A 17,232-nucleotide genomic window follows, 5' to 3' on the forward strand; every position below is an offset into this window, starting at 1 on the left:
CGTCTTTGGTTCTTTCTGCAGTTTTTCCCCCCCTTTTCAAATTAAGATAAAGAAAAAGGAAGGAGAGATTGATTGATATGTGGGGTTGGGCTCTAAACCTCTGTTTTCATGTTCTGATTCATAGAAATACAAACAATTATACTCGTTTTTGCAGTATATCTACATCATTTTTAACTAATTCTAGCAATATTAGCAGCCCTAGTTGCTACAGAAATTCCAAATGCCACCCTTTTTTATTTCCTCTGCATTAGCCACAAACAGGGATCATCACCAACCACCTATACTTCTACTTCTATCTTTGGAAATCTTTTGGCACAGACCCTGCAGAATAACTCGGACCCTTTGGTGCCAATACAGTCCCTGAAAAACCATGGCTCAAGAAAACATATTACAATTTTGATTTGGGGAAGACAACAGAAGTCCATCCACAATGGTAAGAAGTGGTACCCATCCATACAACGTCACAGATGACAATAGGATGATCAGCATAATATAATGTTGGGGAAGCGCAGTGGCCATTGTGCGGCGGTCAATGAAAGCGTGTACATTGGCATCTTGGGGCGGGATTTTCGAAACTATATGTTTATTGATACTTTTGCATATACTTTATTGTAGGAACATAGACATTTTTCAATTCATTTCAACATATTAAGGATCATTCAGGAGACACATAAAATGGTAAGACCAAGGAGATTAATCCAAGCCCAATCCACTCTAAAGATAATTTTAAATCATTATTAGATTTATAAGGAAATGATTCATGGCCACACTTGCCCGCCACACTTGCCCTTAAGCCCCTTATCAGTTGGTGCAAGTTTGGCCCATTGGCCCAAGTCCACCTAAGCCTGCCCTAAGCTCGATATGGCCTGGATGGGCTGAGCCTCAGTTCGAGTCTGAACTTGTATATATACATATAATTGCGAAAGAGAACTTTACTTGGTTGCATGTAGTGTGCGATCTCTGTGCCCAAACATAGGGCCTTGCGAAATGACCGTCACACTCTCAGGGATTTTTATTCTTTCATGGGGGGCACGATGATCATTCCGCGCGGTCCTGTGTCTAGGTGCATGGACCATGTGTCACACACAACCAGGTCTCCCTACTTTATAATACATATATGGGAAAAAGAATGTAGTGTGTCCCCTGAGCTCAGACACAGGAATATGTGAACTTACCACCTCACCCATGTGAAATCAAAAGTCCCCTCCATGTTGATGCTTCTGTGTGCATTTTCATTGACCCCTACGCTGATGCATGGAGTACACGACCAAGCAACGATATCACATTATAGGCAAAAGATTAGATGGTAATTTAATAAACTTAAACCCATTTCTACCTAATCTTATAATTTTCCCCAAAAGTTATTGATTACTTCCATGGGAAGGAACCATTTGGTTTTTATGTAGTGATATATCATTAAAAGTTCAAGCTATGAATGATCAACACCTGGCAAGATTTGAAGTCGGCCCATGGAAGTTTTCGGAATCAACTGTCAGTGGCTCGTCAGTCGGTAAAGTATAAAGCCTATATCTAACATAGATATCAGGATGCCGCAGACATCAATCATTCGCCATTGGGAAACGAGGAACAGACTTCCATCGTCCACATCCCAGGATGTCTCAACATATCAAAGCACATTATAATTCGACAGCATTTAATGAAGGTGTGCTCAAGATAATTCAATATTTACTAGAAGGGCTAGTTATCTCCTAACAAGCCCACTTTGCATTTAAGGTATGCTCACGTAAGCCGATCAATCTTGGATCGCAAATGGCGGGCAATCACATCATGTTTGATCAAGTTGTATTCTCCTGATCGCCTATAAAGATCATATGAAAATCTTGGGTAAGAACACAACTAGAAGAGGAGAGAACTCAACTCTCCATTCTAGAACCAATTATGGACGTAATTCGACTACGGTCAAAAAACCTTAATTTGGTTCTACATTCCCTAAACTCACTTTTACTACCACCCACTTGACTAGATGCCCTAAGAACTGACTTAAGCATCAGAGGATTAACCCAGAGCCTAATCCGATCATCCTCTTGTGTTTCCCTTTCATGTGCAGATTGACGTATCTGACGGCCTGTGCTCATCTTCAGTTTTCACCAGCAACAAGTAGATTATAGAACTAGTTTGAGAATGACATCCGATGAGCATGCAACCAAATCAGGCGGCTCAAAATTTTTCATCCATGCATGGGAGGCTCATATCTGTCCACATGATTTCTTGCAACATTTCAACTTCACATTTCTTCTCAGCTCCTAGTTCTAACCTCTGACTTACAAATTACTAAAGACAGACTGAAAACCATTCTACACACAAGGATTTGAAATTTGGAATTGAGGTCAAATCAGTCTCTATGGACATCGACATGGTTTTAGGTATCGATATTAGATAGATGTATCGGTGGATCCGTAATACTGATACGATATTAATACGTAACATTGGTATCAATCGAAAATTCATAAAATGAATACCTTTTTGGCTGTCCCGAGTCCCGACCAATACCGGTCAATTCGTATCAATTTTGAAAGTGACTGATTCTCTTTTCGATGCCATGAAAACAATGGATATCGGTCTCAAAAACCCTAGAATCAATCCCTCAGATCTGAAAATGAATAAGTGTAGAACAATCAATCAATCAATATTCAAAAAATGAATCATTTCTGTAAGAAATGAGAAAGAGCCATTGATGGGCATAGGATCAATTATTTTTCTTCCCTTGCTTCTTTCCTTCACGAGTTATTTCTTCTGTTTATTGTCCATCTCTCCAGCTGCAATTTGAGAATGTACACAGAGATGTGACAGTGATCAGAGATCCAACAAAGTAAATACTTTTCCGTGGGAATCTGAGAAATCAAACTTAATTCTTCTTGGTTCTTACCAAGATTGTAAAGTGGTAACTTAGGCTAGGAAAATTATCTCCTCTAATTTCCTGTCCGGCCCAGTTCCCAGTTCCTCTAATAGGTGGTGGTGGACTCCAACCGGGTAGAGTGTTCAGGCAGGGATAGGGTGGTCATTCCAACTCCCCATGTTAGAGGAACTGGAGAACTGGGCCGGGCAAGGAGCTGGAGGAGATAAGGGTCCGGCTAGGCTATGTTTGGTATGCATTTTTGGAATGAATTCCAAGTCGATTTCCCATTCTCATATTATAAAAACAATTATTTTTATAACCCAAGAAGGCACATTTAATCTGAAATGCATTCCAAGAATACATACCAAATATAACTTGAAATTTGGAGAAAATTTTACCTTATTATTAGGTTAAAATTGGAATCTGAACAGATCACACAATGGTACATGCATGTACTGTGACATGACCGTATTCTGATAGAATCACTGCCGGAGTTGGGGAAATTGATGTCATTTTGTGGGGCTAGTGATGGATTGGACGATCACCGATTGAGCAAGGTCAGGTTGGTTATGTCTTTAGCTCATCAGAATTCAAATAATAACGTACTCCTCCATGTGATGCATAATTTTACAGGTATTCATTCTCATTAGGGAGTACGATCAAGACTGCCATTGTACATGGGCATGTCATTTCAAACGAATTTCTCGCAACTTATCCTATATCAGAGCTATTTCCAAATCAGTTCTAATTTAATCCTTTCTTATTTTATCCATTTTAGTTTCACCACTCATCTATCTCAACATCATCATCTTAGGTTCATTGAGTTTATCTATAACAAGTTTCTTAACTGTCAAACATTTCGCACTATACATCATATCCGATCGTATAATTGTCCTACATAATTTTCTTTTAAGTTTTGAAGGAGTACATGGATCACACAACGCTCTAGACATACCACTCAACCTCATGCATCCATCCTATTTTAATTCTCTATATGACACTATCATGTATTTCTTCTTTATTTATGATTGAACCCAGATACCTTTGCATTGGGTTTAGTCCCACATCGGGTGTATGGATGTGGGGTGTGTTGTGTATATCCGCTATTCCACGGTCCTAAAAGTTGGTTAACCTTTTGGGATTGGTGTGTGGTTTGTGTGATTACACTTTCATCAAAAAAATAAAAAAAATAAAAAAAAAACAAAAAATAGACCCAGATACCTTTAATAATCACTTTGTGGGATTTCCTTCTAATCAATTTTTACAATCTCATTATCCATCCTAATGTAATTAAAGTTACACACCATATTCTCCGTTTTCAATCTACTTATCTTAAAACCTTTTGAACCATGAAGGCACCTGAGTCGGATTATATTGAAATAGTTTCTTATTTCTGCTTGGAGCCTAACATGACAAAAGCAGTGAAAAATGAGGATGAAGAAACTTGGATTTAATTGACAAAAGAATATTCATTATCATCAAGAAGACTAGCTACTTACCTGGCATTGGGCAATGGGATTCCAAATAGGCAAAATAAATTGGACTAAGTATCTATGAATGATTGATATCAATGGCTGGGCCAACCTATTCACATGTTCTTTCTAGGATTCACAGAATATGAGAAAAGAATACAAATAATTGAATGCTTCAATATCAAGTACACTTGCAATAGCTTTTTCCAACATTTTTTGTACGTGCATGCCTTCAATCTGCCCATTTATATGGCTAGGGTATCGGATCCAGATCCTCTATGGTGCGCTGTCCGTAGCGGTCTAAGCGGTGTAGACTGAGTCGCACACACAAAGACCGCCTTACCCCTACCCAAACTCCTTGTCCAAGTGGGGGTAAGGCGGTCATTGCGTGCGTGACTCAGTCTGTGCCACAAAAGCCGCTACAGGCAACTGCGCCGTAGAGAATCTGAATTGTAAGATATCACCCTAAACATACAAACTTTTTTTTTTGGTAAAAAACATACAAACTTCTTTACAACCACACCCTCCCTCCAACCCCACACCCCCCCCTCCCAAAAATACCCCCCCCTCCCAAAAAAAAATATTTTTGTTAGGTAAATGTTTGATTTGTTAAATGGAGGTACTATTAGGTATATGAATGGAACAGATCCCACTCAAAGCTGTTGTGGGATCAAACACTCCCTCTCATGTGTAGGTGGGTCGCAACTACCACATGGATGAGGGAAAAGAGCACACGAGGAGGGATTGGAACTCACAAAAAGATCAAGACCTGCTTTAATACCATGTTAGATTTTCATCTCACAATTGTTGTATTTTTAATGTTTTTTAATTAAAAATTCAAAATACATTTTTGTTGGGTGTGTTAGAGGGTTGAACCCTTTCCTAATAAACACCTAAATAGCTAATGAGTGTGTCTATTGGAAGACTTGTTTGAGTGGCTAACAAACAAGTCTTGTGGGAAAAGAAATGATTTGGGGCATATCTTTTGGAGACATCCCTTAGTGGTGCCTCTTCCTCTCCTATATAAAGAGAGGAGGTCATGCTCATTCTCTAACATTGTTTTAAAAACAACATCTTTAGAAGCAATTTTAATTTATGTTTTCTTCACCACCATAGTTTGTCAATGTCAATGAGTTAGCGAATATAACCTTTGAGCTCCCTACGTAAACGCATTTGTAACTGAAACCTATGTAGTTTGAGAGTTGTTTTATCTTGGAGGTATTAGGTGTATGGTCAACACGGATAGCAAAATTGGGGCATCTAAAAACCTTAAGGAGAATATCGTTTGATGCAACTCAACTCTACCATTTACTATTCGTGTATAGCAAAAGGATGTGAATTGGTGTACTTCTTTCTACAAGAATATATCGGTGCTATACTATTTGACATACTAATCATATAAGTCTTGTATTTACTGTTCGTTTATTATATTTCTAGTCTCATACTTTCTGCCCATTTTAAATCATGCAAATGATTATGAAGATTCTTATATGGCTCTGCAGATGGTTATGCAGGAAGAAAGAAAACAAGGAAACATGTAGAATAAGAGCAGTGATTGGAGCCAGGTCTTGAAAGCTATCTCTTTCAAGGGAACCCACCTATTCCTTTTATATCCCTACATGTTTCACCTTAAAATTGAGCTTTCTCTGTTCTTTTAAACTAAGGAAGAGAAATGGGCACCCACATAGAGAACAAAGTTCTGATTAGGGAATTCAATGAAGATAGAGACATTGAAGCAGTAGAGAAGCTTGAGAAGAGTTGTGAAGTTGGATATAGAAAGGGGATTTCTATTTCTACTAACTTGATGGGAGACCCATTATGTAGAATTAGACTCTATCCAACTCATGTTATGCTGGTAAGGATTTAGCCCTTTACATCATCTCTATATATGAAATCTTGTTAATTTTCTTCTATCATAGTTTTAACATTGTAATGCTTTGAAAATGTACTTCCAAGTTAACATTTCTACTTTTGTATAAAAAACTGGTTCCCTAGATACTACTCTGTCTTCAAATAGACTAAGAAGATGTTTGGAAATGGCCTACAGATTGCTGAGCTGGTTGGAAATGGGGAGCTTGTCGGAGTAATTCGGGGATGCATGAAGCATGTGGGGACTAGCCCTGGTAAAACACATATGAATATAGGTTGCATTTTAGGCCTTCGAGTCTCTCCCAAGCACAGGTAGCTTCTTATCTCTTCACTCTTCTATTTCATAAATTAATGTTCAGTAAAAGTTCTATTGGGTTAAACTTCCATTCTCTGGCAGTGTTTACTCTATCTGGCCCTAAAATCAGGTCAAGTTAACCATGTCTATGGGAATGTGGAGTCAAAATATAGAAAGATTTGTATCCTCTCCAAGGGTTTTTCCCTTTTAAAAACTGAAAGAATGAGAAGCTAGCTAGCTAACTGCAGCAATACCAAGTTTGGTGATTAGGTAATTAACAAAGGTGTTAACCTTAAAGGATATAAAGAAAGTAAGAATTTTGATATACCAAGATCTGCTGAATGAGTTTTCATCATAAGTTTGTTTAGAGTAACAAAGTCTTTGACTTCTCTTGTTGGGGTTTGATGTCTTGTATTCCAAAAGGGTTATTTTCATAAATTTTCCGCATAGGGTTTCGCTGTGCTATAAATTTGTTGCGAGGGTTTTTTCCCTGTAATCAATCTGAGAAGTGTGAGGACGAGTGGTTGTGACCCTATTCTCCATTGATAGTAAAACAGATCCCATCTCATCGTGAACATGGGCAATATCAACCATGTTGGAATCCTCTCCAAGGGGTTCCCTTTTTTTCCTTTTAAAAACTGAAAGCATGAGAAATTAGCTAGTTAACTGCAGCAATACCAAGTTTGGTGATTAGGTAACAAGGTATTAACCTTATCTAACTTGTCTTAAACATGTTAAGTTGGAGTAAGTTAACATAAAAAAATATGAATAAGGTAAGAATTTTGATTTACCAAAACCTAGTGAATGAGTTTTCATCATAAATTTATATTTAGTAACATAGTCTTCGACTTATCTTATTTCTTTTCTTTTTTTTTCTTTTTTTTGGGGGGGGGGGGTTGATGTCTTGTATTCCGTTGCTTGCATAAGTGTGCTGATTCTGTTTTGGTAAATTTCCTGTATAGGGTTTCGCTTCGCTATAAATTTGTAGAGACAGTTGTTTCTCTGTAATCAATGAGGTGTGAGGACGAGCGGCTGTAAATCTATTCTCCATTGATAGTAAAACAGATCTCATCTCATCATGGACGTAGACAATCTTGTTTAACCACGTAAATCCTTGTGTGTATTGTGTGATTGTTTGTTTGCGATTTCCATTCTTTTCTGCATCGTTTTAGGTTCTTGGTTTTTTTTATATATCTAACATAAATATGTAATCATAGTGCATCTGCTTGTCTTGTTTAATGTAGGCGTATAGGAATTGGTTTGAAACTTGTGGAATCAATGGAAGATTGGGCAATAAAAAATGGAGCTGAGTACATTTGCCTGGCAATAGAAGCAAACAATGTGGCCTCTACCAACCTCTTTGTGTTGAAGTGCAATTATATAATGCTAAGCTCTCTGGTGATACTGGTTCAACCCATTAGCTCCCGAGTCGGGCATCCACCTCAAGAGGTCAGGATAGAGAAGTTGAGCTCAGAACAGGCAATCTCCTTGTATAAGAGTATACTTGAAGGTAAAGGCTTATACCCATTAGACATTGATGTGATATTGAAAGAAAACTTGAACCTTGGCACTTGGGTTTCATTCTTTGGTGAAGAGGAATGGATAGGTTTACATGGAAAAGAGAAGAATGAGGATTTCATCCTTAGAACTCCAAGCTCTTGGGCCATGGTAAGCATATGGAACACTTGTGCAACTTACAAGCTTCAGATAAGGAGGTCATATCCATGCATGTGTTTTCATACTACATTAAGCCATGCCAAAGCTAAAGTCTTCCCTTGCCTTAAAATACCAACTTGTGATCTACTAGACAAGCCCTTTGGGTTTTTCTTCCTATATGGCCTTCATGGAGAGGGTCAGAGGATTGGAGAACTCATGAAATCTCTGTGGTGCTTTGCCTGTAATTTGGCTGGAAATGTGAAGGACTGCAAGGCTATCATTACAGAGCTAGAAGTATCTGATCCTCTTAGAGGGTATGTTCCACAGGGAACATCAATGTCAAGCATTGATGATATTTGGTACTTGAAGAGAGTGAGAGGCTCCAACAGCGATGAGGACGATCGATGGACGACACTGCCAAAGGGAGAACATCTGTTTGTTGATCCCAGAGATTTCTAGGGTTACTTAAGTTCATTGTCCAGAATCGCCTTGAGGTGTAAACGAGCCATACCACTCGGTGGTGCTTGTTAAAGCTGAAATTCATGTTTAAAACAAAGTGTCCCAATGCACGAGCCTCCCACTACCGTAGGGTTTGAAAAGGGCAAATGTGCGCAGCCTTACCCTCTGCTTCGTAGGAGATATAAAGCCTTTATCCCTTCTTCGTGTTGCAAATAAATACTTTCTATATATTTATTTTCCCTACTTACCATACACGCACACACAAAGAGAGAGAGAGAGAGAAAGGGATCTTTATCCTCTCAAGTGCGATGCACTGCCCAATGTACCTCACTTGTGCATCCGACAGTGCATTGGGCATTGCACCTTTGAAGCTCATCCTATCAGTTTCATGGTCATCATCATATGCTCAAGTGTGGTGCACTGGGCAATGCACCACACTTGAGAGGATACAAATTCGAGAAGTAGAGAGTTTAAACGATTTTCAGGTTTCTTGCAAACGAAAAACAAGTAGAGAGTTCATGTTTTAAAATGCTTGATTGTAGGAAATATTAGATTATTTGTCTAGAATAAGATAGTGAAACTTAAAAGGAAAAAACTTGAAGACATTTATTAATAAATTAGTAACATGGAGAAGGTGGGATTTCATTGAATATACTAATAGGATGTGAAACGAAATGGTACTTATATTAAGAATATAGTAAAAGATATTCTAGGCCGCAAATCTAAAGGAAAACGACATTAATCTATGAAAACTTGGTGTTGTAATGATGAAGTTTAAGGAGCCACTAAAACCAAGAAATCTAGCTTTAAAACTTAGGAAAGGACAAGGATGAAGAAGATCAAAATTAAAATTATAATATTGCTAAAAATTAAACTAAGAAGACAATAGAGAAAGCAAGAGCTAAGAAATATAAGGATCTCTATAACAATGTCGGCACAAAAGAAAAGAAAATGATATCTATAAATTAGTTAAAATGAGAGAAAGAAAGATAGAGATTCCAACTATATTAGATGCATTAAAAGTGAAGATGATTATGCATTAAATAAGTGATAAGGATATCAAAGAGAGAGGGAAAAACTATTTCTACAACATACTAAATGAAAGCGTTATACATAATAGTGTTTTAAAATGTTAGAATAACCAACAAGAAACTACAAATTTTAGATATAAGCAAAAAATTAGGGTGTCACAAGTAATGAAGCCATAAAGAAGATGAAAAGTTTAGAAATTTGTCGAATAAAATGGCTAAGTTGTTTAAAAATATTATGAGCACAAGAATATTGCCAGATAAATGGAAGAGAAGTATTGTCGTTCCGATTTATAAAAATAAATGTGATGTTCAAAAGTTGTAATACTATAAAAGAATAAAACTGAAGAACCATTGTATGAAATTGTGGGAGAGAGTAATTGAAACCCATCTAAGATAAGAAACTAATATTTTGGATAATTAATTTGGTTTTATGTTAGGAAGATCGACCACAAAAGTTATTTATTTGTTAAGGAGACTAATGGAAAGATTTAGAGAATGTAAGAAAAATCTCCATATGGTCCTTATTTAGAAGAAGGCCTATGACAGTTCTTGGAGAGTTAATTTGGCAAGTGGTAGAGAAGAAAAGTTTTTCAAGTAAATATGTGGACATAATTAAAGATACATATCATGGTATATTGACCATTGTAAGAATTGTGGAGGGACATGGTAGTCAATTACTCAATTCCAATTACAATTAAATCACATCAAAGATCAGCTCTAAGCCCATATATGTTTGTGCTAATAATAGATGAACCAACTAGAGACATTCAAGATCGAATCCTTGGTGTATGCTTATTGCTGGACAAAATAAAGGCATGGATAAATGTAAAGTTGGATTTATAGAGATCAACCTTAGAATAAAAAAGTTTTAAGATTAGTTCAATAGAAACAAATTATATATGATGTGTAACTTTAGAAACAATAGGATTAAAGGGGGGTGATGAAAATTGATGATAGGGAAGTACCGAGTCTTGGTTTACAGTTTGAGTCTCCATTCACTGATTGGCCCAATAACGGTGACATTGTATGGTTCCAATATTAGGTCTCTTTCTTTAGATTTTGGTCTACCAGACCTTGTTTCACTCGGCACCTTACTCACTTGGTCGGGCAAGAATCCATCTTGATTTAAGAATTCACCCAATTGGTATATCCATTCTGAACCTAAAACCATTACCAACAAAAAAAAGAAAGTCAAAGTGAAATTTTAGGTACCTAGGTTCAATCATAAATAGAGAGGGAGAAATAAAGGATGATGTTGCACGAAGGATTATAATGGGGTGGATGAAGTGGAGGTGTAATCTACACATCCTTTAAATTTTAAGAGACAGTTATATGACCATCAATGATGCATGGAGTTGTATATTAGGTATCAAAGAAACAACATACAAACAAACTTAGGTTGTGTTCGGTGTGCAGTCTTGGTACAGCCTTAGTGTTGCTAAAATGAGGACGTTGAGATGAATGAGTGGTAAAACTAGAAAAGATAAAACAAGGAATGAACAAATTAGAACTAATTTAAAAGTAACTCTAATACAAGATAAGTTGCGAGAAAATCTTTTGCAATGGCATGGACATGTACAACGGAGACTTTTGCGTGCTCCGAAAGAAAGATTTGATTTAGATCAAAGGAGTTAAAAGAGTCAGAGGGTAAACCTAAAACGACTGTAGGAGAAGTGGTGAGAAAAGAAATGCATAGGTTCCGACAAATAGCAAGTATGGCTTTGAATAGAACTGATTGAAGAGAAATGATCCTTGTAGTTAACCCCATTTAGTATACAATACACCCCCTTATTCCATGTTGTATAAACTATAAATATATAAACTCAAAATAAGCCATTACAACTGTATGCAGTGGCGAGAGAGAGTGAGAAAAAAAATGCCAATTCTTCTTTCAGAAGCCATACCCTTTTTAAGTTTTGATAGAGATACAAATTTGGTCGGGCCTGGCCCAGTCCGGTCCAGCCCATCCTCTCCCATCCCTTTCCAGCCATACTATTTGTATTATAGCATGAATAGAAAGCATTGTTGAGGAGACACGGTATGAGTATGTACTGTAAATTAAAAACCATTCATCCTGTTGATGCTTATACAACGGATTACAACCCTTTGCTGACTCAGTCCATCATGATCGTCTTGCCAGCATCTGAAATGGATGCAAAACAAGCAGTTACAAGTCTAAAGTGTACTCACCAAGTTCTTTCTCTCATTTCAATGCACTGGAATTTCCTCCAAATTATGATAACATGTCCAGTCAAGAATCAAATAGAAAGATTTGACCTCTGCTGTTGAGCCATCACTGCTTGTTGATTTCAGGTTTAGTCCTGACAATGCAAGTCGAGCAAATTTATGTGGCATTCTCAACACCAGTGATAATGCTTGGATGATGATGATATGACTTTTCTGCTCACTTTTAGATCTTCTCTTCATTCCAATAGAAATTTAGCAACTACTCAATACACCGTGTAGTCAAGAAGTTCTGTTTTCCAATCTCAATGCCCTCCTGGAATATCTAACATTCTTAGACGCAGATATTGCTGATGATTCCATCTGAACAGCCAGTTTTGATGCATCAAGAAGCAATTTTTCACTAATAAAAGTATCCAAATCAAAACTGCTTGAAGTGAGACCCGGTTCTTCTTCTCCAGTTTCCTCAGTATTACGATTAGAGGAAGGGTCTGATGATCCTTCGTTGGCACTATCTCTGTTAGTTCCTGTAATGTTTTTCAAAGAATCTTTCCCCTTAAAATCTGAGTTCTCCAAATTCAGTAGTTTTTTAATACTGTCGAGAGCTGGATCAATGATGTCTAGGAACCCCATAACCCATGAAGCATCATCAACAACTTCTATACGCTGTGTATGCAAGGAAGTGTGTGTTATTCACCCCAAAAAAAGAGGAAGTGTTAGTTATATAGAAGGATCTCAATATGGAGAGATGGCATTTCTGTGGATCAAGCAGATCACTGACCTGTTGGAAATAGAGGTTCCGAATTTCCTCAGCACGCACAAAATTCCCTTGCTCCTCCTCCAGAGATGCACATGTCATCCATGTTACATAACTCTGAGAATTAATGTTGAGTGAGGACCTAAATAACCTCCGGGCTGCTGCTAGATTGCCAATTCTCTGTTCTAGAACACCCCATGCCTGCAAAACAGGACAATGGCTACCAGAAGGCCAACAAGAAACTAATTATTATTGATTATTCAGTTTAATAAGATAATGATCCATACGTGAAGGCAACGGGCGGCACTTTCACTTGTTGAGTTAATTGATAATGCTCTTTGGTATAGGTCCCTTGCTGTGCCTAGGTTTCCTTCCTTCCACTCCATCCACCCCCAAGCCTGAAGAAATTCAACTATTATGGTGGATACACAAAAATAATAATGAAAATAGAAACCAAAATAAAATAATAATATGATTTTAATAAAAGGATTTTTGCAAAAAATGTTTGGATATGCTGGGATTGAACCTACAACCCCTAGATTGAAATGTATAATTTTAACCAAACAAGCTACAGCCTCTACCAAAATCTGGTATAGAAAATATAAGGTACAGTAGAGAGGGTTCCGAGTGCTTCCATTTGGGATATAGTTCTCCCCATTCATGAGATCAAGGGAACTTTTAGTTGAGTCAATTCATCATGAGATCAATTTTGGAAAGTCCACCATTGCAGTAGTGTTACTCACATTCACACCAATGATATATACCTATCAGGTGCAATGGCACTGAAGTTGCACATAATGGCTCTCTATAAAGGCCGATCCCAGTTAAAACATATCCTAGCCATAGTGCAGTTTCGCTTTACAGATTAGCCAAGAATCTACAAGATACTAATCCAAAATTTCCCAAATGCTTTGTTAGGAAAGTGGACCAAAAATTGTGAAATGGGTGGAAATTTCTTACAATCCACACTGGTTGATGTGCTGGATCCAGTTCAGATGCTCTCCTGAATAATACTCGAGCAAGATTTGCAGATGAATGCTTGTACTCCAATAAAGCAAGAGATTGTAGAAGAACAGGATCTCTTGGATTCAGTGCATGGCCTATCTGTAGAAGTTTTCTTCCTTTATCTATGTTGCCCAGATTAGCCTCAAAAACTCCCCATACATGCCATGCAAACCTATTTTTGGGACTAGCCTGGACTGCTTCCTGCACAATGAAAACACTGACATAAAATATGAGTAATATGATGGAAATGAAAAGCTGACCAGGATTTTTATTGGGGGGAGGGGAGAAGACGTCCTGGCATAATAGCTGAGGAAATGTCAAGAATAAATTCTTCTCATGTCTCTGTTCCTGTATTAGAAACCAGTACTTATGGAAATGCAGGTTCCAGGAAGAAAAGTATCACCTGAAATAGTTTTCTAGCAGCAAGGTCATTCTCCTGCTGCATCTCTAATTGTGCCCATGCCTGAATCAAGACAAGCAGCAACATATGAAGCAAAAACATGGTTCAAACCAAATCATCCAGTTAGAAAAGCAGAATTACAAAGCTCATGAGAATGTGCCACTAACACTTACAAGCCAACTGGCACAGCTTTTGGGACTACACGTAGTGGCCCGCCTGAACAAATACCTAGCCTGCTCGATCCGATTAGCTTTAGCTTCAAGTAGTGCAAGCGTCTGGTATATGTACTCGTTTCCACCACAATATTTGAGACCTTTACCAAGAAGATGCCTAGCTTTCTTGATATTTCCTTCCTTTAGCTCCAGAACTGCCCATCCATGCCAAGCTGCAACATGTCTCTTATCCGCAACAGTAGCAGCATCAAATAACTCTCTTGCTCGCCTTCTGTTTCCCATTTTATTTTCCATAACAGCCCTACACTAATCAAAGAAAAATATATTTGTTTGTGAATTTCCATTGCAATAAAACTCTCTCTTCTCTGTGTGTTTCGTGCAAGCAGAGGGATTTCTTTAGCGGAAAATATATATATAAAAAAGAGAGGTTCATATATCTAACAATAAAAAATGGCATTGTGATTTTCAAGAGTTTAAGTGTTCAGCTTTACTTCCTCCAGGCAGGTTGCACTGCCCTGGGGCTTAGATTTGAATAGGTAGCAACCTTCCTGTTTTGTGCGGTAGATTCTCACTAGAAAAGCAAACATGATTCATAATTTGACACTCTCTGCGATATTGCCAAAAAATTTCTCAGATGGATGCCATACAACCTCAAACTTGTGACAAAAATCAATACTATTTGTGCTACAATCGACCTCAGTCACAGCTCAAAAGAAGCTTAATGCAGAGATAATCATGCTTCTGGACATTGTACTAACCTGCCAGATGTATGGATTTTCTCCTTGGGTAGCCTGGCAACCTCTTTCATAAATTGTTCTAGCTTCAGCATATTTCGACTGCTTAGTTAAAACCTTCCCTAGGGCTACATACGGTCGTCCATCTTCTGGCCAGAACTTTATACACTGGAACAAAGGTACCAGCTAGATCAGTAAAACAAATAAACTTGCAGGGAATCATCAATGACAACCAGAATCTTGAGCATGACACTAATCAGTAAATAATTCACCATGCTTTAACACAGAATCATGATCTGCATACCCTAACGCACCTGCCGGAGGATTCTCTCTGCTTCTTCAAACTGATATTTCCTGGCCAAAACCTTCGCTCGGTACAATGCCAGTTCCAAATTCACACCAAGTGGCTTCACCTCAGGACTCAATTCAACACTCTTTGGCTCAAACATTGGAAGTTTTTTAGCTAATTCAGAAAGTCCAACATCAATAAGTGAGGAAGACGATCTTTCTTGTTCATCTGCCTCAGCTCCCTCAACAGTAGAATAAGCATCGGTTTCTTCTCCAGAGGACTCCACCGTAGGTTTACGAACCACAAGAAACCCCTCCGGAGATTCTTTGACGGATCTAGTTCTCCGTCTTTCGCTTTCTTTATTGATTTCTTTGTCGTCTGGTGATTCAGCATTCAAGCGCTTTTCTTCGAGAGCTGGAAACGACTCTCTTGAAGAGGATCGAATGTATTTGATTGCAATCCTGCAATTGAATTTGGAGGAGGAATCAGAGCTCAGAGATGGAGAAAAGAGAAGAAACTGAGATTTGGGGCAAGAGGAGAAGACCTGCATTTCTCTCTCCACAGAGATCACTAGTCACCACTCACCAGCTCTTTTAACGGATAAAACTGGATCCGTTTTAATACACTTAAAATTTTTAATAACGGAACCTATGAAGGTTGTAAAACATGCTTATTATGGTTACTGACTTACTATTAGGGGTATTTAAGTAATTGCGGTAACTACATATTTGGTAGTTGAGGAACAGCCACGTTGCCATCCACTATGGGCGGTGGGTACTGGATACTTGCAAGACCTCCAATCTGGAATCTCATATCTCTAAAACCATGTGCAATTGGACCGGGTTTCAGTTTTGATGATTTGATTTAATTTGGTCTATTTTGGTCGGATCAGTTGGGGCTGCATTTTGATAAAACTTGACCAGGGTTTAGATCAAATCATCTATTCTACCACGTGGATGGATGATATATCCATTCTGACCTTTGGATAGAGAGGATATGATCTATATTAGTTCACGTGTCAAATTTCAGAGTCAAATTGAATTAAATGTCATACACCCTTTTTGTATTGGCACATGTCCAGTATATTTTCATGCATGTGTACCAATACTCTAGACATTACTATGTAGTTTCCCAACTATGATTTCTATTCTGTACTATCACGAGTCACTAGTCAAGTCACTCCAACTCCGATACTAGTTGATATTTGGCAAACATTTGTACGGATTAGCTAATTCATGTTGGTCTAAAAAAATAAAAAGGCTTATCCAATGCATAAGGCTCTCGCCACTACAGGGTTTGGAGAGGATCACAATGTATACGGCCTTACCTCCGCTTTGCATAGAGGCTATTTCCCAACTAAAACCCACGAGTAGATAGAGCAACCTTACCATCGCACTGAAGTCCACACTCTTCAATCCATGCGGTCTCACCAGCCATCAATTCGATGGTCCGGCCTCTCTCACACAAGGGTTGAGGTATCGATAGACTGATATTGATCCATATCAGCTTGTATCGAGCTTAGATCGGCCAAAAAGCATAAAAGTACCAATTTTAGGGATCGTTTTAGGGATCGGTCCCATATCGGCCTAGATCGATTAAAAAAAAATTCATAAAAATCAAAAAAATGGAAACAAAAATGAAATTTCCTAGTTTTAGTGGAATAATGGACAAGATAACAAACAAACTTACAACGCTATCCAATCGTGTGCGGTGCACGACCCCTACGCCCAGACACAAGACCGTGCGAAATGACCGTCATGCTACCCTAGAAAGGTGCAAAATCCCTAGGGACACGCCAATCATCTTAAAAATAGTTTACAAAACAGTTTTTTTATGGATTTTTTGGTGAAAAACCCACCAAAAACCAAAGTACTTGTGATCCGGATCGGCTTGGCCGATCTAGATCCGATAGCTGATATCAATTCCCATCACAGGATCAGTATCGGCCTCATTCGATACTATGCCGATCCGGCCGATCGGTGGCTGATGAGAGAGCCACCGATCCAACATATGGTAACATTCATATCTTTGGCCAGATCCAGCCTTTCCAA

General features: G+C 38.1%; 2 protein-coding genes across 2 annotated transcripts; one reads left to right on the top strand and one right to left on the bottom strand.

The window, feature by feature from the left end:
* Positions 1–5,886: 5,886 nt before the first annotated feature.
* On the top strand, positions 5,887–8,644 carry LOC122671981 (probable N-acetyltransferase HLS1-like). The gene is made up of 3 exons (XM_043869481.1): positions 5,887–6,184; positions 6,377–6,510; positions 7,738–8,644. Exons 1-3 carry the CDS (start codon positions 6,002–6,004, stop codon positions 8,606–8,608), a joined length of 1,188 nt encoding a protein of 395 aa, XP_043725416.1. The 5' UTR covers positions 5,887–6,001; the 3' UTR covers positions 8,609–8,644.
* A 3,036-nt stretch (positions 8,645–11,680) lies between these two features.
* LOC122672733 (protein high chlorophyll fluorescent 107) lies at positions 11,681–15,739 on the bottom strand. The gene is made up of 8 exons (XM_043870209.1): positions 15,207–15,739; positions 14,917–15,060; positions 14,159–14,464; positions 13,989–14,048; positions 13,541–13,786; positions 12,868–12,978; positions 12,605–12,781; positions 11,681–12,489 (listed from the first exon to the last, which is right to left on the bottom strand). Exons 1-8 carry the CDS (start codon positions 15,729–15,731, stop codon positions 12,106–12,108), a joined length of 1,953 nt encoding a protein of 650 aa, XP_043726144.1. The 5' UTR covers positions 15,732–15,739; the 3' UTR covers positions 11,681–12,105.
* Between the last annotated feature and the right edge of the window lie 1,493 nt (positions 15,740–17,232).

This window comes from Telopea speciosissima, chromosome 8 (assembly GCF_018873765.1).
Source record: "Telopea speciosissima isolate NSW1024214 ecotype Mountain lineage chromosome 8, Tspe_v1, whole genome shotgun sequence".
NCBI lineage: Eukaryota > Viridiplantae > Streptophyta > Magnoliopsida > Proteales > Proteaceae > Telopea > Telopea speciosissima.

Coding starts and splice junctions, on each gene's coding strand:
- LOC122671981 (XM_043869481.1), top strand. CDS start 6,002: ATGGGCACCCACATAGAGAACAAAGTTCTGATTAGGGAATTCAATGAA. Junction 6,185..6,376: donor ATCCAACTCATGTTATGCTG/GTAAGGATTTAG, acceptor AATGGCCTACAG/ATTGCTGAGCTGGTTGGAAA. Junction 6,511..7,737: donor CGAGTCTCTCCCAAGCACAG/GTAGCTTCTTAT, acceptor TGTTTAATGTAG/GCGTATAGGAATTGGTTTGA.
- LOC122672733 (XM_043870209.1), bottom strand. CDS start 15,731: ATGCAGGTCTTCTCCTCTTGCCCCAAATCTCAGTTTCTTCTCTTTTCT. Junction 15,061..15,206: donor CAGAGAGAATCCTCCGGCAG/GTGCGTTAGGGT, acceptor CCTTTGTTCCAG/TGTATAAAGTTCTGGCCAGA. Junction 14,049..14,158: donor AAAGCTGTGCCAGTTGGCTT/GTAAGTGTTAGT, acceptor GTCTTGATTCAG/GCATGGGCACAATTAGAGAT.